The sequence below is a fragment of the Hemicordylus capensis genome, chromosome 3, assembly GCF_027244095.1.
Source record: "Hemicordylus capensis ecotype Gifberg chromosome 3, rHemCap1.1.pri, whole genome shotgun sequence".
Classification (NCBI taxonomy): domain Eukaryota; kingdom Metazoa; phylum Chordata; class Lepidosauria; order Squamata; family Cordylidae; genus Hemicordylus; species Hemicordylus capensis.
In genome coordinates, this window is record NC_069659.1 from 251,687,480 (window position 1) to 251,714,476 (window position 26,997).

A 26,997-nucleotide genomic window follows, 5' to 3' on the forward strand; every position below is an offset into this window, starting at 1 on the left:
CTCTTTGATGCGTCTCTGATTTGCTTCTTCAACTCCAGGACACTCTCAGCGTTTTGATCCAGAGGGCGTTAGCACGTCCCTAGTAACACATTTCCTTTCAGTCTTCATATAGTCACCCATAATGATTATGTGGAGGACTCTGGTCCTCCTGGCACCCAGGCACAGTCTTTGCCTAGGTGGGGGGCGGGGGGGGGGAGATCCATCAATACTTACTTCCATGTCTTCCTCGGGCCCTTCTCCGACCATATGGCTGATCCAGAAGAGGGACTCCAATATCACTTTTCTTTCAGTTTTCCCTCCAAAGCAGGGCTTCATCCGACTGCCAAAAGAAAAGGAGAAAAGTTAGAAAGCCAGCTGGGCTGGTGGGGGTGGGAGAGATAATCCCTTCAAGGAACAGGTACAGGAGGCGAAAAGAATCAACCCAATCCTGGGCCCCGATCCGAGGCTTCCCCAGCACGCAAGACAGGAGAAGGAAGTCAGATCTGGTGGCACGCAAGGTGTCTCTCCCGAGGTGGGAGGCCAACTCTTCCAAAGCATAGCTGAAGGGTGGGGAGAGCTTCTTGCTAGGCCTCCCCTAATCTTCCCCAATGCCTGAGGGTGTGGAGGGTCACCAATAGGCTGGTCCCTCCCCCTGCCTGACCCTCGCTGCCTCCCCCACCGGGACTCTTCTTGGCCTCCCTGGAATACTCCTGGGGATTCCTGCCACCTTCCACACCACTCCCCACCTTTCAGACCCATCCCACCCATGTACCTCAAGGAGGTGATGGCCTCCATGAAGATCAAGAACAGGTGGTGGAGCACGGGGTTCCCAGAGCCCCACCACCAATAGGCTGGTCCCCCCTGCTTGGCCCCCCATGTTCCCTCTGCCTCACCCCACCTGGACTCTTCCCGGCCTCCCTGGAATTCTCTAGGAGGGCTTCCCATCACTTTCCACACTACTCCCACCCTTCCAGACCAATCCCGCCCCCCGCCCATGTACCACAGGGAGGTGATGGCCTCTGTGCAGAGAGAGAACAGGTGGTGGGGCATGGAGTCCTCACAAATATTGTCCATCTCCTTCTGGGAAGGCACAGAGAGCAGGAGGGAGTCACCCCAGAGTCCCTGGGGGGCTTACCTAGTCCTGCCTCAGATCCGCCCAACCCTTATCCGGGCTGGGTTTCACCCAGTTCCAAGGGCTGCCTCCACCCCACTCGGCCCCATCTAGGGGCTCCACACACTCATCCACCCCATATATCCTTGCCCCAGATCACTCACTTGCACAGCCTGGGCTGCTAATCCCTTGGAGAAGGGGAGGTGCTGCTCCTCTCTCCGGTGGGCTTCCTGAAATGCCTGGATGACAGCCATCAGGAAGTCCATCCAGGCCCTCCTCTCCTGAAAAGGGCAAGAATGGGGCTGTTGAGTGGGGCAGGATTTCCCCCTCCCTTCTCCGGAATGGACCAGGCAGGCGCCCTTTTAGGAGAGGCTGCCATCCGGCTGTTTTTCAGCACCCTTGACAAGGGTCTGGGCTTCCCAGGGGCCATTCTGGGTGAGGGTGGTTCCGTACCTTCCCCCCTCCTTCCTTCAGGGTTCTGGACCACTTCACCATCTGGAGCCTGGCAGTGATCACGGGGCAAGCTGTGAAAGATGCAGAGTAGGGGAGAGGTGGTGAAGGCAGAACCGTGAGCACCCCCTCCCCTTCTGCCCCACCTCCCTGGGCCCACAGGCCCCTGCGAAATGGGCCACCTCCTCCTCACCTCCAGCATCCTGTGCAGGCGGCTCTGAGGGCAATGGCTTGCTGCTCTCCCCAGCTGGCGGCAGCGAGGGAGGCAGTGGGGCAGCAGCAAGGGAGGCAGCGGGGGCCACCTGGTTCCTCTGCCCACAGATGCACCACCATGGGGTGGCAGCTGGCCGGGAGGCTGCGGGCTCCCCTGGGGCATCCAGGGGGGCCACCCTACTGGTCCTCCTGACCAGGAAGGCTCAGATCCTGCCCAACCTAGAAGAGAAGAGGGATACGGTGAGAATGAAGCCCTTGGGCAGAAATGTTGGGGGCAGAGAGGGAGCCTAGGGAGCGGGGAGGCCCTGCAGAGTGGCCAGGTAGATATTACCTGCTACGCTAATTCTGCCTGGCTGCCAGGAGCCTCCCTGATTGCACCTGCATCTCCAAGCTTGGAGATTGTAGTTTGGATATGCTCAGGAGCTTCACAGCAACGTGAGTTCTCAGTTTATAGTACACTTGGGGAACAGGTCACTTAGTTGGCAATGGGCCCGTCGCCCCTTGATTTGGCTGCAAATAAAGCCAATTGGAATGGGGATCAAGAAGGTGAATGCTTGCCCTGCTCTTTGGCCCCCATCTATCTCTTCCTGAAATCTAAGCTGCCCCGACTCTCAAGCCTCTTTCTCTAGCCCGCCTGAGAACTTACACAATTAGACCTTAAGCTAAAATGCCTCATTGCAATTGGTTGATTTAGAAACTGACTTTATTGCTCTTTGCGTTAGAAACACCTCGGAGTAGTTAATTTGCGAAATAACCTATTTTTATTGCGTTAACTGCAGAATTCTCTTCCTGTATTCCCCGCCCTCAAAATAAATTATTCTTTTAATTTTGAGATGATATCCTGTCTCAACCCAGTCATTTCTTGAGTCCAAATGTTTGCACAACTTAAAGCTGGTGCCACTGACCCCCTTAAGAGCTCATTCCCCCACAAAGTCTTAACGTTGGGATGCTGACCAACCCCCACCCACCGGGGCCAGTTCCGATGACAGAGGCTAAAGACCGGCTTGCATTCTTCAGTCCCCAAATCTCCACTCGGATTCCGGACTCCTTGGTCAGGAATCCAGTGGGCAGCTGCCTGCCTGCTTGGGCACAGCCCCTTTTGGCCTCCTGGGCACAGCTCTGCCCAGCCCATCTCCAAAAGGACATCTCAGGGCTGCGGGAGGGGCAGAAATGAGCTCCCCAAAGCCCCTCAGGAGTGGGGTGGAGACCTTTCCTCCAAGGACAGGCTTTCCTCCAGGGCTCTTGAGGTGAGCAAAGACTCAGGAAGGGGGTGGGTGCTGGAGCAGGGGACTTGCCCTTAAACGCCAGGCGGGGCCCAGTATTTGAAGCTGGCTACACTGAGATCAGACCCCTTTGGGATCTACCCCTGCTGCTTCACCCCTCCAATGGCTATCGCTTCTCTGCTGCTGCCTCCTGACTCCCGGTCCGGTCCAGAGGAAAAAGGTCCTTTGGTTGCATAGGAGCCATAAGGAGTGAGGTGGTATACTAACCACTGCGCCCCTCTGGGCTTACTCCTATCGCTATTCTTTCATCCATCCGAAAACCTAGGAGAGGTTTTAGGAGAGGAGAACTGGTCTTGTGGTAGCAAGCATAACTTGTCCCCATAGCTAAGCAGGGTCTGCCCTGGTTGCATCTGAATGGGAGACTTGATCTGTGAGCAATGCAAGATATTCCCCTCAGGGGATGAAGCCACTCTGGGAAGAGCAGAAGGTTTCAAGTTCCCTCCATGGCTTCTAGGGCTGAGAGAGATTCCTGCCTGAAACCTTGGAGATGCTGCTGCCAGTCTGTGAAGATAATACTGAGCTAGATAGACCAATGGTCTGACTCAGTATATGGCAGTTTCCTATGTTCCTATGATCCTAACCTGTTTCTCTGAAGCCTTCTTCCTCCAGCCAGCCTGGAGTTCATTGAATTCGGACACCAAGCTCAAACAAGGTTACCTGGTTAACCTTGCTGACATTTTTGAGTAGTAATATTGCCTTAATCAACTCTTTTTCCACTGTAGTCCTAAACTCTTCAATAACCCAATTGTATTTGTGAACCTCAACCTACAGTCTCTCAGTTCATTTCCCGAGGTCCAGAGCTTTGAACAAATTTATTCTGCTGTGGGACTGCTCCACTCTAGTTCACTAATTCCCCCCTACACAAGCCCGAATGCATTTAAGGGTGTTTCGCCCATCACCCCAGGGCATTTCCATTAACAGAATTATTTTCTAAACCATCTTTAAAACGTTGTGATTTTAAAATTGGTTGGTTTGTTTTTATTGGCTGTTGTTATTGCTTTCAGTTGTGTACACTGCCTTGAGATAACAACAACAAATATTTATTTACCACTTTTCAACAAAAGTTTCCAAAGAGATTCACATAGAGGAATAATAAATAAATAAGATGGCTCCCTATCCCCAATGGGCTCACAATCTAAAAAGAAACATAAGATCAACACCAGCAACAGTCACTGGAGGTACTGTGCTGGGGCTGGAAAAGGCCAGTTACTCTCCCCCTGCTCAATAAAGAGAATCACCACGTTAAAAAGGTGCATCCTTGCCCAGTTAGCAAGGGTATTATATGGTGATTTAGAAATGAAAAGGAAAGGAAGAATTAAAGCAAGACTTACATAATCAGCAGGATGGTCATTCTTCTCCAATGAAGGATTTCAGCCTAACCTAACACCTAACACTAACACTGAACCTAACTAAACCCAACTCAAACAGAACAGCAAAAACCAAAACTCTCTGAACTATACCAAGACTAACCTCCACCCTCTCCCAACCCCTCCCTCTCCAATGAATACTGTGAAAACCAACCCTGACCTAACTAAATCTAACTCAACTAGAAAAGCAAAAAACTAAAAACTACCAGAAGCTAAAACTAACCCCAACCCCAACTACCTCCCTATGCCTATCCCAAACAAATCCCCACTTCAAATCGCTCCAATATTATCTCTCTACGCAATCTCTCTTTCACTCCCATAATTTCGCTCAAAAAGACTTTCGCTCTCTCAGCCTTTCTCTCAGACACTCGCTCTCTTCCACTCTCATATTCATTCAAGGGAGCCAGTGATGATTCCTTCCACAGGACACCGTAGCGATGGGTGACATCACAAAAGGGGACGCATCATCAGCTAACTGCCAACTGAACAGCCACTGGTCCTCTGGCATTGAGGACCCTCTTTAGAACTCTGGGGCCCCTGTGGTTCTTCTGGGGAATCTCTCCCTTTCCAGCCACATCCCTGTTCCCCTAAGGCCTCCACCTTCCCCAACATGGCTAGATGGGCATCATCCCAAATCCCTCCTGGGAGACCCTTCCCACCTCCAGGACTCCCTTCTTTGCTGCTGTAAACCCCACAGGTCCCAAGGAGGAGTCCTCCTTTTCTGGGTACCAAATACAATGGCTTCCTTCTTAGAGCAGTGTCTCTTCCAAAGAGGACTCCATGTACAAGTGGGTCTGCCTTCACCATCCAATCCAGAGCGACAAGTCACCTGCTCTGATGCTTCCTGAAAAACAAATATTTAGATGCCATTTCCACCCTTAGGGTGATTAGAAAGGGGCTTGACTCATTTCTACCTCCCACACTGTCATTCAGGAAGTCTGGGGCATTGGAAGTGGGGCCAAGCTGCTGGGCTTTCTCCTATGCATTCCTTCTCAGAGGCAAGCCCCACTTCATTCAGGAGTAGCTGTGCTCTAGGGCAGGGTTTCTTAACCTTGGGCCCCCAGACATTGTTGGACTACAACTCCCAGAATCCCCAGCCACAAAGGCCATGTCTGGGGATTCTGGTTGTTGTAGTACAACAACGTCTAGGGGCCCAAGGTTAAGAAACCCTGCTCTAGGGGTCTCAGACTGCATTCCTGGTCCTGGAAAGAACTATCATTCTGAGAAGGAGGAGCATGTGAACAACCAGTTGCTAATTATGTATTTATCGAAAGAGGTTTATGAAATTCCTTCCTCTAAAGATCAGCAGTAGCTTGGGAAGAAAGGGGAGCAATATTGGAACCGGTTTGGTTTGGTTTTCACTTGTCACATCTGCCATTTCATCTGTGCGTAATAAAGTGTTCTTGGGGGGAGAATCGTTTGATAGCAATACTTGCCCTGGACTGCTTTGCAGGGCTGTTGTAAACTGCTCTCCTTCGGCCACAACCCGGCTTCCCATATCTTCCACAGTTTGGGCATTAGTAGCCATGGGCTGCAGTTTTACATCCGGATAAGATGTGTGACACACTCTGTAGTCCATGCACTTGAAAAGCATGCTACAAATGCTGAGTATGTTGTGCATTGCAAATCATTCTTTTCTTGCTTTAAGACTATTGTGAGCTGCCTCCTAAGAAGAGCCTTGCTGGATCAGGACCAAGGCCTACCTATTCCAGCACCCTGCTGTTTCCCACAGTGGCCCACCAGATGCCTCTGGGAAGCCGACAGGCAAGAGCTGAGGGCTTTTCCTCTCTCTTGCTGTTGCTCCCCTACAACTGGTATTCAGAGGCATCTTGCCTCTGAGGCTGCTGCCCACAGCCACCAGACTAGCAGCCATTGATAGACCTGCTGCCCTCTGTGAATTTGTCCAAGTCCCTTTTATAGCCATCCAGGCTGTTGGCTGTCACCACATCCAGTTGCTGAGAGTTCCATAGATGAATTATGTGGGAAGGTACTTCCTTTTGTCGGTCCTACATTTCCCGGCCTGCACTTTCATGGGATGACCCCTGGTTCTAGTGTTGTGAGAGAGGGAGAAACATTTATTTCTGTTCACTCTCGTCTCTACTCCATGCAGAATTATATACAACTCTATCATGTCTCCCCACAGGCGCCTCTTTTCCAAACGAAGCAGCCCCAGATGCTGTAGCCTAGCCTCATAAGGAAGGTGCTTCAGGCCTCTGATCTTCTTGGTTGCCTTCTTCTGTACTTTTCCCAGTTCTACAATGTCCTTCTTCAGATATGGTGAACAGAACTGCACGCAGTACTCCAAATGCAGCCACACCATAGTTTTGTAAGAGGGCATGATAACATTTGCATTTTTATTTTCAATCCTCTTCCTAATGAACCCACCACAGCCCCAAGATCCCTCTCCCAGGCAGGCACTGAGAGCTCTGACCCCATCAGCGTATATATGAAATTGGGCGGGGGGGTTGCCCCAATATGCATCACTTTACAATTGCTTACATTAACTGCATCTGCCATTTTGTCATCCACTCACTCCCCCAGTTTGGAGAGATCCTTTTGGAGTTCCTCACAATCTGCTTTGACTTTCACTACCCTAAATAGTTGAGTGTCCTCTGCCAATTTGCTGCTTAGCCCAGCTTCCAACATCATTTATGAACAAGTTAAAGAGCACTGGTCCCAGTGCAGATCCCTAGAAGACACCACTTCTTTCTCCCCTCCCTTGTGAAAATGGACTTCCTCACTTCCGTTTCCTGTCCTTAGACCAGTGACCAAACCACAGATGAACCTGTCCCCTTATCCCATGACTGCTGAGTTTACTCAAGAGTAGAGTTGTGCGTCCCGTGTCCCCCCCCCCGTTTTGTTTTTGGCCCGAATCCGAAACACCCCCATTTTGTTCTGTTTGTGGGATAATTCCTGTCATATTATCAGGAGAAACACGGCAAGTCCCTCTGCCATCTCCTTGTTTCTTTTAAAAAGACTTGCCATTTGAAAAGCATACCTGCCGCCCCCCTTCACTACCTACCTTCCATTTTATGAAGGCTGTATGTTCACCCTGTACAACACTCAAATATGCACCTCCAACTGCTTTTTAAAAGCTAAACATGTCTACCGTGCCACACAGAGAATTAGAATATGCTGAAAGACGGCTAGTGCCAGAACAGGCCTAATAGGTGCATGCCATTTAGAAGTGCTCTCCTGTACCACGTTGAATGCCAATCAAGGCCAGGGCTCAGAAATAGGGATGCACATCATTTTCTTTCTGATATAATGAGAAAAACAGCAGGTATAGCTACATCCTTAGTCGACTTATTTGTCACACCTAACAAGGAAGGGCAGGGCAGGGCAGGTTGTGCCGTTGTGTCAGTGTTGACTGTTGGCGACCACAGAGCCATGTGGATTGCTTTCTCCCGCGCTGTATGAGATGATGCCTTTCAGCACCTTCCTATATCGCTGCTGCCCAATATAGGAGTTTTCTATATTCTGGGAAACACTCCAGCAGGGATTTGAATCAACAGCCTCCTGCTCTCTAGGCAGGTTGCTTCCCCACTGTGCCATTAGGTGGCTATACCTAACAAGACTGCATGTAAATTTCAAGTATAAAATTCCTCTCCTCTACTCCATAGTCTGTGATTGGTTCCTTGATATTTCATGGAAAATGCGTCCTTATTTCCAACATGGTTTCAAACAGTACTTATCTGAAAAGATTGGCAATAGCTCTCTGCTAAAGTTATCTGTTTCATCCTCTTCTTATGGTGGAGATTTGCATTGAACTAATATTTGCTTAAGCAAGATGTATTTTATAGCCGTGGTTTCTTGAGAACAGCCTGTCACTTTCTATCAGCCTTGAATGTTCCATAATCACAGAAACCTTGAAAAAATGATCACAGCACAAAAACCCAGAATTTTTTTTAAAAAACAACAGGGACATACTTATCAACATTTCACACTGATTTAGAAAGGGAAACTTAAGTAAAACTTAAACCCATAGCTTTATGATGGTTTACAAAATGCAAGGTAGGGCTCCTTATTAAGGCACGACAACTGTTACGTGTAGCCGATACTACTCTATATTCCTTTCAAATCAGTTTTGAACATTTCTCCATTGGGCTAAGAATGCCAACCTGATTACCATTCAGCCTCCAATAGACGTTTATCAGCAAAGGTCAATGTGAGAGTGTTCTGTTGACCAATGATGCTAGAGATCAGTGGTGGCTTCTTAACTTTATTTGGAAAGAAATGAACAGGTTTTTCTTGCATGAGAAAGGCCTCTTACATCAGAACTGCAGAAGCTCTGATTTAGAACAGCCATTTCTGCTGCTGTTGGACTCAGTCCTCCTTATAGGGATGGGTATCTGCAATCAGTCAGGCCGATCTCAGAGTTGGGATTGTAGGGTGGAGCTCCAGGAAAACCATATTAGTTCAGCATGAAAAACAATGTACAATAACCAAAGGAATCCTGTAAATATAAACCTATTACAATTTGCGGAAATGAGAGAGGAAGATAATTATTTAAATGCTGATATTATCAAGAGCAAACAAGGACACCAGAGAAAAGGACAATTTTCTGAAGTACGGTTAAAAGCAGATTTACCGATTTACCGAAAAGCATGCAACTGCAGGTGGCTGCTGTATGAGAAATACGCCTTTATATAATTAAAATGTCATGTTAGAAAAGATATTTTGAGGTTTTGGAGTTGGTAGTGAATGCTTCATTGAAGGTGGCAACTCTCCTGTAAAGGCAGTGAAGCGATATTCCTTGTGAAGGCCTTTTTTCAAGATTTCAACCTCCTCTTCCAGTTTTTCAGCCTGTGGTGGAAAATATTACATTATTATACAACAATTATTATTATATTAGCATGGCAGCAGTAAGTGGACAGTGGGGGACACCATTTCACTGGTACCTGTAATTATAACCTATTGCTGTATTTGTATTACTGGATAAGAAATTAATGGTGGCCATATTGAAGCCAAGGTAAAATATAGAAACTAGAATTATCCTCAGACTAGGACATTCAAAACTTCCAAGATGAGTTCTGCACAAGAAAACTTTGCTACCAATATGAATTCCAGAGGGCCATATATGCTAGTTGGTTGCAGCAAAACCAACAATGGGTCTTGTTGCAACTCCAAGACTAACACATTTATTGTGGCATAAGCATTCATGGACCAGAGCCCACTTCATCAGATTCATGGAGCCCTTTCTCATGATTAGTGAGAAAGGGCTACCCTGTCTGCAGGGAGGATGCCCAGAAAAGCTTATCTGCCCACAGATGATCCTCCAGGCTTCCCTGGGCCAGACCGAGCTACTGCCGGTGCCTCCGGGGGCAGGGGTGCTGGGATAAGTCGCCCCGCCCCACTCCGCCCCCCAATATACCATAATGTACTGTGCAAGTGTGCAGTGCATTATGGAGATCCCCCTCCCCTTCCCAGGCTCCCTGCAATCTGGCATTGGCAGCTAACAGACGATTAAAAAAACAGCAGCCCCAGCTAACAGACACTTCTTTAAATGGGATAGGAGAACACTCACTCTCCTAACCCTGATTTAGAGGGAGGCTTCACAGGTGGGTTTGCCGCCATGGTGCCACCAGGACTGGCCCGATCCCAGTGGTTCACATGTGTGCGTGAAACCAGGCTGGGCTCCCTTAACCCAGTTTTGCACATGCGTGTGAATAGCCACATGAAGTGTTAACCTTGGCAGACATATAGACATTGTGGTGACCCACAACAAAATGTTGCGGTGTTTCTCTAGTTCCTAACAGGAGTGATCCTTTTTAGTACAGCCAGCCTGGAACAGGGCCTTATGGTGTTATTTTGAGTTTGCAGTAGCAGAGTGGGAGGAAGAGAGGCACATTTTTCTTCCTCACTCTCCTGAAACTCTCCTGAAACCTTCCCCCGCACCTGTGGGAACTATATAGAGGCTATTCTCATGATGGGGGGAAACCGGGCTAAAGGAGCCCAGCCCAGCTGTCTCCCATTGTGGGTTTGGTGGCTAGCCCACCCAAGAAGCCCTCCCCTTAAATGGGGTTAGTGGACCAAGTGCTCCGCTAACCCTTTTTTCCTGATGGTGAGTCACCATAGTGCAGCTCTGTACCACAGTGACTTGTGAGGAGACCTCTGCCGGGAGGCTAAAACAAGCCTCCCGGTGTCGAGGGTCTCCCCAGGATGCCCCGTGCACTTACGTGGGGCATCCTGGGACTTCCGGGGGCCGGGTGGCCCCCAATCCCTACAGCCCCTACCGGCTCCGTGATGGAGCCGGTAATTATGTGGGCGGCCAATCCGGCTATCCAGCAACGAGCGGCTGCTTGGCTAAGCCCCCTGCAGAACCCTCCCAGGTTCTACACACGAATCATGTGTAGAGCCACATAGTGTTAAAACGACAGAGCACTTCATTGCTTTTCTGCATCTCTAGAGAGAGGAGAACTGTTCTTGTGGTAGAGAGCGTGGACTATCCCCTTTACTAAGCAGGGACAATCCTGGTTTGCATTTGAATGAGAGACTACCAGCGTTCTCTCTAATTTTTTTCATTTGTGTGTGGTATGAGTTTTGTTGTGGGCGGCAGTATCAAGGCAGTGTGTGCACATATGCATTCAGTGTGGGAGCTTCCTGATTAAACCTGAGCGGGATCTAAAATTAACTGAGCAGACATAAAAAAATGTGTGAGCACGCACACACGCACACTGCCTTAGAGGGAACACTGGAGACTACATGTAAGCACGGTGCCTCCAGAAAATATGTCCCTAAGGGTTGCGCAACCCTCTGGGACAACTTAAAATGTGAAGCATCCATAAGTCTTTGAACCTATGTGCTTCATATAAAACTCTTGCCTACAAAAATGTCACAGTAAATGTTTGTGGTGACAGAAGCCTAGAATAAAAGGAAGAAAATGTCACATACTGCAGATGCAAATTCTAGCATCCGATCATGTGTTGTATACATGAACGCATGCAAAGTCTGCCAACACTTGACCATTCGGAACAGGTAGTTTTAGACTCCTTCCTCTGATGAAGAAGCCCTTTTCTCATGTCTAGATGACCTTTCCCTTTATAATAGACCAGTCTTTGATTCATTAAGGTACTTGTTGACCATGCAGTAAGCTAATACAACTACTTCATGAATTCATGCTTGCTCCACAGAGCCCTTTCTCACAAGCAGTGAGAAAGGGCTACTTGGTTTGTGGGGAGGAAGCCCTAAAGAGCTTTTCTTCCCACAGATGATCATTCCGCCATCCCTGGGTGGGTGCATCACCTGCTCACATGAGCATCGACTGCTGCCAGTGGCTCCGAGGGTCGGGCTGCTGGGACACGTCGCTGTGCATTGCCCTACCCCCCTGGACCTCTAATAATGTACTGTGTGAGTGCGTGATGCATTATGGGGATACCCCTCCCCTCCCTGAGTCTGTCAGCATCCGTTGCTTGCATCCGCAGCTGACATACAATCAAAGAAATGGGGTTATAAGAGCACTCACTCTCATACACACATTTTCAAGGGTGGCTCTGTAGGTGGGTTTGCGGGATCGGGCATGATCCTGGAGGTTCACATGTGTATGCAAAACTGGGCTGGGCTCCCTTAGCTTGGTTTTACATGTGCGTGTGAATAGCCTCCATGTATTTTAGTGTTTGAAACAATTTAGATAAGATTCATACTTCTGTCTTAAATGCCCAAAACATACACACTGCTTGTGATTAGTGTTGGAAGTGAAGGACTTTGCACTGTCTCTTGTCTCTGTGATATAGGAGGACAGACTAGTGAGTCAGAGGGCTAGAGGGTCAAGACATTGGTCATCCCTTCTCTACTGCTCTGACACTATCCCTTTGGAATGTAGACTGCTAATCTCAGGGACACTTCCTCTCTCTTCTCTTCCTGTTCCTTCTACCTTGCAACATGCAAGCAAGCTCCTCTCCCTGCACCATGTGTGCAGAGAAGATGCAGAATCCATCTGCATCCAGCTAGCTAGCTAGATTAGAGATCCTAACTCCTCACTTTCCTATCTAGAATGGAGTTCTCTAATAAATGCCTTATATATTGATTTGAAACTATGAACTGGCTCCAAGTTACTTTACTCTTATCATACACGCATGTCTAACTAAATCCGCTGTGTTGTGGCTCTGTGCACTCTGCTATAATTGAAAAAGCGTTTCTCTACCAGAGAGAATTCTCAACAATTAGGAGATGTGAAAAAGAAGCAATCAACTTTTCAGCTGAAAACTTGTTTCTTTGGCAGCAGGAACTACTGAAGAGGGAACCACACAGGAAGCAGCAGCTGCATATGAGGTTCTCCCAAGCAGACATATATGATGTCTTTTGATCCCTGTCATTGTTCTTTGTTAAAACAAAGAGTAAATTTATGCCTTTTAGTCATTTGTACTTATTAGTTCTAATTATAATTACTTTTCCCACAAACTCTTGCAAAGTTTAAATTATTCATCTTAAATATCTTTTAAAAGAACAAAAATCCCACTAGGAGCTCTGGTTTAGTCTAAGGACCTCTCGCAAAGTTTCTCTTGCTTCTTAGCAATAGCAATAGCACTTACATTTATATACCGCTCTATAGCTGGAAGCTCTCTAAGCGGTTTACAATGATTTAGCATATTGCCCCCCAACATTCTGGGTACTCATCACTGATCCCACACTGAATCACTGATCCCACACTGAATGCATATGTGCACACACTGCCTTGATACTGCTGCCCACAACAAAACTCATACCACACACAAATTTAAAAAAATTAGAGAGAACGCTGGTAGTCTCTCATTCAAATGCAAACCAGGATTGTCCCTGCTTAGTAAAGGGGATAGTTCATGCTCTCTACCACAAGAACATTCTTGCAGGCCAGGCATGATTATTTGGAAATGTTCCACTGATTTCAGTTCGATTTATTCCCAATTAAAGATGCAGAATTTTGCAGCATTAATAACAAAAAAAAGATTCTCTGAATTCTTGGCAATACTCAAGATTAAATTGAGCTGAATGAAAAACGATGAAGCTATTCACATGACTGAGCGAAAGCGGGCAAATACAGCCCAGCCCACTTTCGCACAGTCATGAGAAGCACCGGGCTCGCGGGTGAGCCCAGTGGTTCTCTGGCAGCTAGCCGGCCTAAAACCCCTCCCCTTAACCCAAGTTAGCGGAGCGAGCGCTCTGCTAACCCGGGCTTTTGGGTCATGAGATGCTGTGGTGCCTCAGCATTCCTCATGCACTCGTGCCAGGCGGCCCCTGATCTCCACTGCCCCTACCAGCTCTGTGATGGAGCCAGTAGTTGTATGGGTGGCCGATCTTGGCGAGCGCTCTACGTGTGTGGGGGGAGAGCGGGCTAAGCCCGCTCTCCCTGCACTCACCCTCCTGGTGCTTCACACTAATTGTGTGAAGTGCCTCTATGGCTTGGTTCTGGTGTCACTATGTGAATAAGCCTGCCGCTCATGTGCTCGCTCCACAGTCTCTGCTCTCCACATGTACTCCAATTCTCTCCTTTATTTCCAGGTTAATAACACATCATAGTTTGCCATTACACCTGAAGTGGGCAAACTATGGTTTGCTCAAGCCAAAGTTTGCCCACAAACAGAGTAAATTTGAATAGTAAATTTAGATTTGGAGTAGACTCTGGAACAAGCCACCCCTGGACTTTCCTGTGTTTCCCCTGTCTCTTCAATATGCAGCAGCAAAGAACTGTGTAAATAAATCTTGCCAATGCTCATGGCAAGAAAATATAAGCCAAATGACTCTGACCTGAACTAGACAAAAACCTCACAACTACATCCCATGGGTTCCTCCTGTGTTTGGAAGCCTTATGGCCAGGGCTCCACAGGATACTCCTGGACTAGCCCAGCCTCTCCCTTCTCCTCTCCTCGTGACTGGCTGGCTAGGTAATAAGGCTCAGCCTCTCCCTCCTTCATCCTGATGGGCAGGATCAGCAGCCAAGGAAATGTAGGCTGATGCTCAACAGCAACATGTTCCTGGCTGTTGAGCCTGAACACCTAGCCAGCCAGTCAGAAAGAGAAGAGAAGGGAGGGACACTGCCTGACACTTCTCCCCCTCCCCTCCTGGAGAGGACTCATCAGCTTAAAGCCAATATGAGTCCCGTGGCAGAGAGCCTGGGGTGCTGGTGAGTCAGGGAGGTGGGGAGGGGAGAGTGAAGAGTGAGTTGTCATCCTGCCAGCGGCCCCCTTCCACAACGGCCCAAGGACAAATGTCCCACCTTGTTTTATTGTAACTCTCCCCTCCACCCAAAAACCAGAATTGCAAACCACTGTACGCATGTGTTTTGTAATTTTTGTTTATAGGCAAACTATGATTTGTACAAACTTGAATATAGTGTCCCAGTTCAGACATAACAGCACACTATGATTTGCCGTGTGTAGCCACATGTAAGGAAGTGGAGATGGCAAAGAGAGGGAGGGAGGAGCATATTAGCACAAAACAGGTTATGTTTGGAGGTGATTCAGAACACCACATCTAAACTGATTTTATATTTCAGAGGAATTAGATACAACCTACAGTTTCAAAGTCTTGTTTTGCTCTTTCCATATCCTCTTGGGGTATCCCTGACAGTTTTTTCCTTCTTTCTTTCATCATTTCTGTGTGCTGTTTGATGCGGTTTGCCACCTCCTTGTATTTGGCAGCTCTGAAAGAAACAGTGGGTAAAAATATTTTCAATTTTTCTATGCCTCCACTTATGCATCTACTTAAGATATTTAAAGCATTTCTAACACATATCATTGCACCAATTAAAAAGAGATTTCAGTTATGCAGAAAACTGGTATTTCAAAAGAACTTTCAACATTGTATATATGCTTGAGAGGATTTTTAAAAACAGTGCCAAAAAAGAGAAAATAATTAAGCTATGCTATCAGTGTTGAAATAAAGCACTGGCATTTTTAGAAGGCTGACCCCAACCCACAGACAATCAAGCTTAAAGTTCCTGGTTTCAAAACTATGCAAAGCATGATTCTCTTACACTATTTAATACAGCAGCATTCTCTTTTGAAAATATGTGAATGCTGTATAGTCAGTTCAAAATGGTGAGTCATTTTAAAATAAATGACATTTATAAAATGACAAAAAGCTTTAGTCATTCCAAGAAATCACAGAATTTTGTAGTATGTCTATCACATGCAAAGACGTGCTGATTGTAAGACCTCTTAGAGCAAGTAAATACCCCTGCTAACTGTGCAAGGACTGGAGGCACCTTTTAAAGTGGTGGCTCTCTTATATTTGCGGGGGGTGGGGTGGGGGGCAACACTATCCCTCCCGCAACTGTTGCTGGTGTCTTCCTTGGGTTTCTTTGGGGCAGGGAACCATCTTATTCATTTTTTTTGGTAAACTGCTTTGGGGACTTCTTTGTTGAAAAGTGGTATAATAATATTAGCTCATATCTTCTGCAGTACTGTGAGGGCAGAAGAAGGGCTCTGCCCTTGCAGAGTGGCACGAGCCTAGCTGCATTGAAACCTTGCTCTGCAACCCAGAATGGGCAGAGCGGGGAGCCACTTTTGCCCCCTCCCTCTGAAAGCCCTTTTTGCTTCCAGGAGTATGTCCCTGATGGTCACGTAGCCCTCAGCATCCAACAAGCACGTCCCTATACAAAAGTGTTATAACAGTGAACCAAAATCTCATCTAAGGCTGATCTCTGTATTTTGAAGCCTATGTGTGGGGAAGCAGCAAAAAAATAAAAAATAAAAATGCACATCTCTTTGCAACACTTGAAGGGTCAGGCGCACATCGTGCAGATGCAACACGTTTCACACATGCGATGACCTACATTGCAGTTTACACATCTCATATCCCCTCATCTCTGCATTACCATCTGTAGCCATTTTCTGGCCACTTTCCTAAACTTGAAACATTTCCTTTGGCTGGTTCTTCAGCTGAATCCTCTCCTGGATACAAGGAAACACAATCTAGCCACTGTTCTCCATGCTCTGTAACTTCATGTTTGGAATATTGTAATGTGTGGCTGCAATGTGTCTCGGTGTGGCTGCTACAGAAGACGACTGAGAATCTGCACTTGGTACAAAATGTGGTATGCTTGACTGCGACTAGCCACTGGGAATATACCACATCAGTTCACTGATAGCCTTATGGGTGAGGAGTACAGTTCAAAATGCTCAGCCATCATGCTTTTAAATAGCCTAGGAGCTGGATACTTCAAGGATTGCCTACTTCCATGCAAACCTACTACCTGCCTCATCTCTGAGTTTACTTAAATAATCCAATGAGCCCTTGCTGTATGTGCCACAGCCCCCAGAAACTAGACTGATGGTTTTGAGTGGAGCTTGGTCAGTGGTGGCATCTACTCTTTGGAAAGCATTTCTTCCAGAGATCTACAACATTCCATCACTGCTGGCATTTTGGCTAATGGCTAAAACATTTTAAAAGACATTTAGAGGATGATATTTTTTTGCTGCTGCTGTGATTTATTTGCGATTAATCACTTTAGTTTTAAGTGCTTTAGAATTGATTGAATTATGTTATTGTATATTGCTTTTACTAGAAACCATCTTGTGGGCTTGCCAGACTGAAAGGGATTTTTTTTTTTACTGTGCTGAAATTTCTGTAAACCCAGAGGTTTTCATAGGCTACACAGAGAGCAACAGGAGGGAAAAACCACTCACCCATGATTATACCATTGTTTTAGAGAGTAATACAAATATTACCACATAACACGCGCTGTCTCTCTGATCACTAGGTATCAGTTTGGGAACCACTGCCCTAGTCCATCTCCATCAATGTCTTTTGCTTCCAAGTGGAAATGTTGAGAGTGATGGATTACAGAGAAGGGTGTGCAAGTGCTGCTTTGAGCTTAGAGGTGGGAGTCATGTGGGGTAGGACTGCAGTGGGGCTGTAGGAGTGTGTGCATTTGTTTCTCTTCTCTTTCCCCATGCCCAGTTCTAAATAGCAGAGGTCTAGAGGGGGATGGATGAACCTGTCTGTCTACAGTGGGGTTAATCCATGGAATCTGTCTTTCTGTAATGGGGCTAATTAATGAAAGCTGATGCCACAATATATCAGCCTTTAAAGTGCCACAAGACTCATATAGAGATAGCAGAGATCTAGAGGAGGATGGCAGGTTTCCATCCCTGATCCAGATTGGGAGGAACTATGGCCCTATGTCAGACTCATATAGAGATAGCAGAGATCTAGAGGAGGATGGCAAAGAGGACTGCTTTCCTCTGCTCTACCCATCAACTCTGGTGTGTTGCACACAACAAACAAAGCTGGTATAGTGGCTAGGATATTAGACTTGGATGGTGGATGTCTGGGTTCCAATTTCAGCTTAGCCCCGAGGCTCGTTGAGTGATCTTGGGAAATCACTGCCTCAGTTTTGTGTGTCAACAATATACAGAATGCTAATACACCTCACAGAGGATGGGTAGGATTGGGAATTCCCTGGACTGTTTCAGGATTTGGAAAGACAGGAAGCATTTATTTCCCACTTAGCAAAGATGAAGTTGGACGAACTCCTCTTTTTAATCATAATTATTGCCATTTGTCCAGGAGGTATATATAAGCATATATGCTCGATGACACTGGAGTTTGGTCATGTGTCCAGAATCTTGTCCCCTCCTGCAAACCCTAAAATTGCACAACTTCTCTTAGGCCACTTGCATAATTGGCCATTTTCTGATAGTCACCCCCTACACTGCTATGCCTTATGATACCACCACTTCTCTTTTGACTCCACAAATCCTAGTACACCATTTTATGTTCAGAATCTCTTTTCAAGGCAACCATTTACAGGATAATCCTAATCCTATATTGATATAATGAATGTCACCTCTCTTCCTCTGCAATCTGCTATGTTTTCTTCAGGCTAAATATGTCAATTCTTTCAGAATTCTATTGACAGCTATGCAGTAGTAAGATACTTAGGATTACTGTTTCAGAGCACTTATTATGGTAATAAGATTTGTATAAGGTAAGAAGCTGGGATATAGAATATGGGTTTGCTTCCAAACGATAAGAATGTCTCAGGACCTTGCAAGGAAAACAAGAGGTAAAAGTGGACTGGCCGCTGCTTCTTGCCAATAATCCTGAAAACAAGTTGGTCTGGAATGTAAGAGAGCTGGGATCTAAGATCCTAAATGAGAAAACAATTGCATTGCTTCCGTAAATGTTTAATAATGAAAAGTAAATCATGGACACTGAATGACAACTTTGATGGTTTCAAAGAAAGAGTGCAGTTGAAACATGGGCCTAAGGAGGGATAGACCTCATGATGGGGAGGTTAGGAATTGGACTTTCCTTTGAAGTTCATATACTTAATTAAAATATTACTAATTTGAGTTCTTAAGGGTCAACATAAGACATAATAAAGAGAGGCTGTTCTCACGTGCAGCCAAGACTGGGCTAAGGCAGTCAAGCCCAGTCTTGGCTGTGCGTGAGCTACAGCAGCAGATGAGCATCTGCCGGCTGTGCCACGGTGGCAAACCCACCCACGGAGCCTGCCTCTTAAATAGGGTTAAGGGAGCGAGTGCTCTCTTAGATAGATAGATAGATAGATAGATAGACAGATAGACAGATACACACCTAGCCCTTCCAGTACACTACTGATCGAGGTGGTTCACAACAATAGAATAGATACAATAATATATAATAAAAGTAAGAAAATTAATCAAATTACGTGAACAAGTTAATAGGTTAAAAACCACAATCAGTGTTTTTTGTGATCGTCTGTCAGAGCTGGCTGCTTGCTGCTGGTGTAGAGAAATTGCAAGGCTCCTGGCCGGCGCTGGGGGAATCCCCACAATGCACCATGCACTCGCAGGATTTCCAGGGGCTGGAATGACATGTCTCGGCTCCCAACCCTTCACGCTGCTGGGGCTGCCGGCAATCGTCTGGGCAGGTGATCCGCCCACCCAAGAAGGATCAACAAATCATCTGCAGGGAAGGTAGGTTTGAGCACCCTTCCCTGCCTCCCGCCACCAAGCCCTTCTCACAAATCGTGAGAAACGGCTAAATAGCAGAGAGAGCCAGCGTGAATGAGTGGCATATGCTCCAGATGCAGTGCTTCATTACCAGATCATATCCAAGAGTTTAAACCCAATCTGTTACTTACAGATTTGTCCTTACCAGTGATGTAGCTACCACTGGACAAGAGGAACAAGTATTCCTGGGCAGTCTGCATCCAGGGCACCCCCTCCTCACTCCCCCACTCAGCCAGTGAATGAAGTGCTCCCCAGCTGGGAGAGATGGATGCACAGCTCATTGCCCTTTCCCAAGCAGGCAGCATTTTGTTTGCCATCTGAGTGCTTCCTTTCTCTCCCTTGCTCCCAGTGAGGGTGAAGAAAGAAGCACCGCACCAGCAAAGTGCTGGTTGGCCAGCTGGGAAAGGGCAACAGGCCACGTGTCCATGACCCAGTGTCAGCCATGCCACCTGCTGGCATGCTTCCGACACTGGCACAAGGGGTGTGGCAGGTGCAGATGCGTGGCAGGGGGCTATCATGAAGGCAGGTGGCAGTGGCAGCAGTAGCCTGTCCTAGGGCTGCCGCCCACCAGCCTCCCTGTGCTCCTGGTTCTCACCTTAACTCGTCAGTAAATGTCATTGGGTCCATATTCAGTGCTGTCTCCATCCGTTCATCTTGTTTGTTTAGGTCTTTCCAGTCTCCTAGCGTGCTGTGATCGTTGATATCATCGGTAGCATATGGCGCATATTGTGAAACCTAGAGAAATGCAGCATGTCATGGCATTAGTATGTCTTGGGGAAAGTAATACATGCTTGCATTGGTTAGGGCAGCCAGATTCAATATAGGCCCAGACTCTTATGCCTTAGATAAGTCTGAAGCAGGGATAATTTCACCTGATGCAGTCCCTGCCAGGACTGAAGCCATATGATGAATGCTTAAAACAACAACAACAAACATTTACCTCCTGAAATCCTTTCCTTGCAGCAGCACTATTCTGTGTTGAATCTAGCATCTTTAGATTTTATTAGAAACAGTCTGTGCTCTGTTTAAGAACCTGATGGCAGCTGCAAAGCCCTGTAAGGAAACCTCACTCAAATGGAAACCTATGATAACGTATGGTTCTTACATTGCGACATATGTGCTCCCCACTTCCCCATATGGTGGGAGTTTCCAAAGGTGTGCTACTCAGTTTTGCTTTCCTTTGGAGGAGAGACCACTAAAGGCTATTGCACTTTTTGTTACTACGTGATGTATGTTTGCTTACAAACATACATCAGGACGAGGAAAGCAGCTTGTGTAATCCTATAAAATAATTGATCCACCACTTCTCATCAGATATATGGAGGGAGGGAGGGAGGGAAACTTTTCCAGTCTGTCCCCCAAACTACAAACTGCTGTTTTCTTCATAATCATGCATTTACGACAGCCACTCCCTTTAGCTTACAGGGGGAATCACCTCCTTCAAGCTATGAATGCTTCCCAGAGAAATGTTAGAAGATCTATCCTTTAACACCCATAAAGAAACATTCACTGGAGATGGGGCAATCACCCCTATGCTGTCAGGGGATCCCCAGTGGGGTGCACCAATCTAAATGTGAATTTTCAGGCAGCCACATGCCCCATCTAGAAGTGGGGCTGGCACTACCATCACCCAGAGATCATTCATACTCAGAAAGCCGGCACCATTCACCAGAGATGTATTAGGCTGGAAAGCACAGCCTTCCATCCCTTTGTAAGGGACTGGCATGGCTACTGATGGAGACATAGCTGAGGCAGCTTCTGGATAGCAGCCTGTCTCCCTCTGTCTCTTCCCCACAATATCACCAAGGAATTGTTGAGAGGAGAGCAGAGACACAGTACCAACAGCAGCTATGGCATTCACCCTTTTGTTCACGTGGCCACAAGATGAGGATGGCCTCCATGCAGTCATATTTGGAAGCTAACCTTTCCACCTCCCTACCCTTATCCCTAACCAAGAATTAATCAAGCATCCCAATACCATAATCCCTAATCAAGCATCTCAAGTAGGTAACCACATACAGATTCTTTTCTATTTTAAAATGAAATCGTACGAATCAAGGCAAGATCCTCCAGTGATTGAGCCAAACTCATCATAGTTTTGCCACTCCTGAAAATTAACACTAGATTTAAAAAAAACATTTTTAAAACTGTCTTTTCTAGATATGACAATGAATAAAATCCCATTCTTTCATTGCAATTGGCCTGTTATGAAAGATTTCTTCTGAAAGATGGGTGTGAATTCAGATGCTTGAGAAAACTGTTTGAACGACCGCACAGAAAATAAGGGTCTCTTAAGTTCAAACTAGCTGTGATATCACATGTACCATGGTATTTCCAGACTGGTAAAACTTTTTTAGCAGCTGGAGGAGCAATCTGGCTTGGGACATGGTGGAGGGGGGAGAGGGGCTAACCCTTTATTCCTGCCCCATAGTTCCTCCCAATCTGGATCAGGGATGGAAACCTAACCCAAGGCAAATAACAACTGAGGGCCCAATTTGGATTGAGACTGCAATATGGTGGTGGTGGTGGTGGTGGGGGAGTTAAAGCCCCTCCTGCATCTGTGATTGAGGCCTCTCATGGATGCTATTTGTTTTTAAGTAAAAGCTCCGTAGATAATGAATTTCCTGTCATGTTTAGTTTGACTCTTAAACTCTGGATATGGCATTGGTATGGGGGTTAATAGGAACTGAAAGCACTTTCTGCTTCCCATACCCCTTGCAACAACATCTAGTCAACAACATAATTTCCATACCTCCTTCTACACTCCACATGTCATTTTCTGAGTGAGGAGCCTATAAAAAATACTTTTTTTAAAAAAAAGCGAGGGTCATAAACCGAACATTCTGCCATATAATGGAATTTAGGAGAGCCCCAAAGACCTACCTGTTTGGCCTGGCATTCCAGTGCTCTTAAATTGTTTTAAAGGGTCTTTGATGTTTTTGAACTGCCCTGAGCTATTTTGTAAGGGTGGTCTAAAAATCGAACAAATAAATAAAAAATAAAAAATAAAAACTGCAGTTTATACTACCATCCTTGAACCCAGCTTCCTAACTGTTGGAATCATACAGTTTGTGAGAGTTCTTTAGCAATTGTATGACACAACACATAAACATGGGAGGCAATACAAAGGTGATTTGGTTGTCATCCAAGAATGGCAGCTGTGAAAAGATGGTATGTTCCCCAATGGAATTTGCCCTTGGTGTTGGCTTCAGAATCTAGTGCCTTAGGAAACTCTTCACCTTCCACGCTTCACTAACAGAGAAGCTGTGTGTCATAGTCTATCTAATACTCTTTCATGTTTTGTTATTTAGAAGTTTGCCCCAGTGGGGATCCTGTAGAGAGTGTGGGGGTAGAATCAAAAAGAAAAGGGAGGGGAAGGAGAAGGAGAAAATTGAGTTGTTTCTTGATAAAGTTCTTTGTTAAACCCTCATAAGATTATTTTGTGTTTATGAGGGAAGCAGATATAAAACAATGTGCCTTCGTTAGACAACCTTTTTTAAAAAAAAGGTCCACAGGATGTGAATGTGTAAAGACAGGCTTACAAAATTTTTATATCACATATTATATTTGCTTGTTTATAAACAAGCAAATTAACAAGCACCTCACCAGGAGCCATCACCTTTCAAAATTAGATAGAGGGACAGGGAGAAACCCTTGAAGCACCAGCTAAAAGCAAAAAGAAAACATTGCCAGAGATGTCTAACATCCTATCTCTAATAAGTTGGCAGGCGGGGTGGGGTGGGGAGAGGTTATTCTGCTATCAAGAAGGAAATGAATTGTATCACTTGTGCTCGCTTCAGCACATATACTAAATTGTATCACTTCAGTCTGCAGGTAGGGGAGGCATTTTGAATGTTCCCTCGTGTAAAACAAGCAAGCAACAACCACATTAGAAAAATGTACATTTGAAAGAAAGGTTCTAGGGCACTGTGCTATATTTTTTATTTATTTGCTATTAATCTTCTTCCAAAAGTGGTATTTCCTCATCTGCAGTCTTAAGTGGTTCAGTCCATTTGATGACCTCAAGGACTCTCTCGTCTCATTCTGCTGAATGGGAGCGGAATTCTTTTACGACCAAGCCTTAGAAGAAAAGGGACTGCTACTTCTTATCACAGAGCTAGCCCTCTTTAATCTGTTTTACACAGCCCTTGTGGAGTTTTGCCTCACAGTGGCTGTGTGAGGCAGGTCACAATTTCCCATTTGACAGATGACAAAATGAGGCTGAGAGACAGTGAAGACTAATGGTAGAGGGTATTTATTTATGCATTTATTTATGGTAGTTATTTACTGTATAACTACCATAACTGTATAACTACCATACTGTATAACTACCATTGCCTTTCCACCCTTGGCATTCAAGTTGGCCCACAACTTAAAATACTAAAACAACAGGAACAAGAACAAAACAAAACAAAACTTAAAAGAGACACCATAGCGTCGTCTCAAGCCATCATTCAGTAGTGGATGGTCTGAGCTCCTGGCCTCGGCCCTCTTCTAATGACTTCCCCTTGGAGCACCCAGTGGGCAAAGCCCAACTCCCTCCACAGTGGACCACACTGACCTTGGCAGTCACACTCTGGCTACCTTTGCACATAATGCCAAACCAGAAGTGAATGGTTCAATTTTGTGGTCATCCGAATGCATGCAACTGCAGTTTCGTCACAAAAGTGACCCGAGATTTTCAAGCCAAAACTGTAATCTGAACCTTCAGTTTGTAGCAGGTTTTGATGAGGCTTGTAACGGGTCAAAATATCACTTCCACCTGCAGGCCAATATGGTTGTTCCTGCCATTACTACTAATACAGAGCTTTAAGATCAAGCTAGCAGAAGCTATAAAGTTTGGAATACACACAGGGTTGCGCAGCTAGCTAGAGCCCTTATTCATATTTAGTAATTTATATGCAGTTCTACAACAAAAAAAGAAAGAAAACCTTCAGAATGACATTGACTCACAAAAATCAAGCTTAAGGGAAGTCCTTGCTCCTTCTGATAGCACATAAAAATAAATCACTGGCTTTGGAAATACAGCCTTAAATAACATGCCAGTACACAACAGGAGTGATGGTCAATATAAACATTTTTGATGAATAAAGTTGATTTATTCCAACCTTATCAGCTGTTGATGACTTTCAAAGAATCCAAGTTTATTTTCAGAGCAATGTGCTGTGTGATAGAGCCAGTATGAGCACATTTCAACAGACAAGAGCTAAAGAAACCCTATTTTTAAAAATGGTTTGTTTGCATTTTGTTCAAAGAAAGAGTTGCATGTGCTTTATAGTACTGCATTCTGGCAAAAACTACATGCTTTAATGAAGTGGGAAATGTTAAACAATCTTCTTGTAATAAATGTGAACGGCTGTTAGTAAACACTGAAAATATAGAGTGTAAACACATCTGTTTTTCTGCTCTAGACTCAGGATTTGTTGAATATAGATTTGAAAAATCAAGGCGTTTTCCACACCATCAAAGGAAGTGAGCCCTGGCTGCATGTTAACCTTAGCATTATACTCCCATATGTCTCTTCCTAGCAATCTTTATGCAAGATCTAGTCCACATGTAATGTGTGGATCATGTATGTAGGATTGTGACCAGTGCTTTACAAAACAAACCAGGGGATGTGCATTTCAGCACTGGGATAGGGGAGCACAGTGAAGAACTGGAAGAAAATACAAATTAAAAACGAAACTTCAAAAATGGCAGTCATCATTGTGAGCAGAGAGGGTCACTTTGCTGACATTCACTACCATTTTTAAGAAGGCCATATGAGCACTCCTACATGGAGATGATACAGCAGGAGTGTGTACTGCCTCTAAAGACCATCTAAAACTAATAAAAACAGAGCTCCTTTTTTTTTGTTTTCCCCCAAGAAACACAGGGAGCTGTCAGACCATTGGTCCATCTAGCTCTGTATAGTCCACACTTGGCAAACTCCTCAAGGTTCCATGCAGGTGTCTTTCCCAAACCTTCTGGAGATGCCAGGGATTGAACCTGGGACCTTCTGCATGGAAGCCAGATACTCTACCACTGAGCTACAGCCACATCCCCAAATCTACAACATATTACTGAATATGTACCAAAAAATAGTCTTACTCCAGTATATCTGTATGGCAATCAACTACACTGGATTTTGACATACTCAGCTAAATGAAGCTTTTTTAAATGTCAAAAAGTGGTGCAGGCATGCAAGGTAGGGAGGGGAGCTGTCACTGATGATTTCTCAGGTGCTATCCACAGCTGTCTGAGACAGTCAGGCCATTGACACAGCAGACAATACTCACAATTGTTCACCGTACCACTATATGGGAGCCAAATCATAGTTTCCCAGCGACAACACTTTGCGATGCTCAGAAAATGCAGTGTGTCACTGTCAGAACTGAGCCACAAGCACTGATCAAGAAATGGGGCGTGTTAGAGCAAATAAAAGTGCCCAAAGACTCTACCACAACAAGAAGACACTCGCCAATGGCCAGCCTGGGTGGGCAGAATCATTCCAGTACCTGGAAACCCTTTCCTACCTAGCAAAATGCTCCCACCTGTAGTCATGGTGGCTCACCATATGGGGCAACTGTTCATGGAATGGTGGATTCCTGGTTCTAGCCACAGCAGCTCTTGACACTTGTAAAGCAGAAATGCTTCTTGGGCTCCTACCGCACATGCGCTATAACTGTGCCAGGCAGTGTGACAGTATGCCTATCATGTTCAACACAATGGCCCTAAAAGGCATTCCCCCCCTCCCCCCCACCATGTAGTCTTGCAAATAAGTCCACAAAAGTTATTAGGCAAGAACCCCTTTTACTCACCTGCCTGCCCACACCTGCATATGTTAGTCATTTATGGTACATCAGCAGCTTGAAAGAAAAATTAAAAAGAACAAACTGTCTTCCAGGTTATAAGAAGCTTTGCCTGGTTGCCCGGAGGTGTGTCTTGGCCACTACAGACCACCACATGAGTAGCCTTTGATAAGCCTGCTTTCAAGTTGGCTTCTGCAGCAAACCTTCAAGACAGCTGGGGAATTAATCTTTGGTTTGTTTTTCTGTAGTTGCTATGATCAGACTCTTTGAAGGTACAAAATGGAAGATTGCTAAAATAGATTTTTTTTGTTCTTTAAAACAAAACTTATATCTGCCTAGGCAACTATTGAGCAACTATTAACTATTAACCAATTAATTTTAAAAAATAACGTTTTTGCCTACTTACTTAGTTCTAGGATAGTCACCTTTCCAACACTTGCTTAAAGCAATGTGCAAGGAGAAAAATGCAGCCAAATACCAGAAAAACAAACCTCACCTTTGAGCCTGTATGCCCAACTCATGTTGCAGACTTCAGCAAGCTGTCCCCACCAGTGGCAACAGAAAAGGAGTCCTTGCTCATGAGCAAGAGGGTTAGCAAGGAGGAAGCCCTAAAGAGCTTACCTCCCTGCAGACAAAGGTCGGGCTTCTCTTTGGCAGGCGGATCGCCCGCCCAGATGACTACCAGCTGCTGCTGGTAGCTGAGGCCTGGGGTGCCGGATTGGCCCTGATCCTGGCGGAACACTCGTGTGTGCAAAACTGGGCTGGGCTTGGGTGCCCAGTTTTGCACGCTTGTGGGAATAGTTTCAAGGTCTGTAGTTCTGGCCTGGGTTACATTATTCTTCCAAGTGCTCCCAAGCACCTAATCAGTCTTTGCTCATTCTGTCC

The 26,997-nt window shown here is 45.8% G+C and overlaps 1 protein-coding gene and 1 non-coding gene across 5 annotated transcripts in view; both read right to left on the minus strand.

The window, feature by feature from the left end:
- Positions 1-9,027: 9,027 nt before the first annotated feature.
- LRRC27 (leucine rich repeat containing 27) overlaps positions 9,028-26,997 on the minus strand; it is a 67,862-nt gene continuing 49,892 nt past the window's right edge. For all 4 annotated transcript variants that reach the window (XM_053312414.1, XM_053312416.1, XM_053312413.1 and 1 more), the window contains 3 exons: positions 19,917-20,056; positions 14,895-15,021; positions 9,028-9,209 (listed from right to left, as the gene is read on the minus strand). In XM_053312414.1, the coding sequence (XP_053168389.1) occupies positions 9,057-9,209; positions 14,895-15,021; positions 19,917-20,056 (420 nt within the window). In that variant the 3' untranslated portion in view covers positions 9,028-9,056. The remainder of the gene's footprint in view (positions 9,210-14,894; positions 15,022-19,916; positions 20,057-26,997) is intronic.
- Positions 25,289-25,366, minus strand: TRNAG-UCC (transfer RNA glycine (anticodon UCC)). The gene has a single exon. It is a non-coding gene; the product is annotated as a tRNA-Gly (tRNA).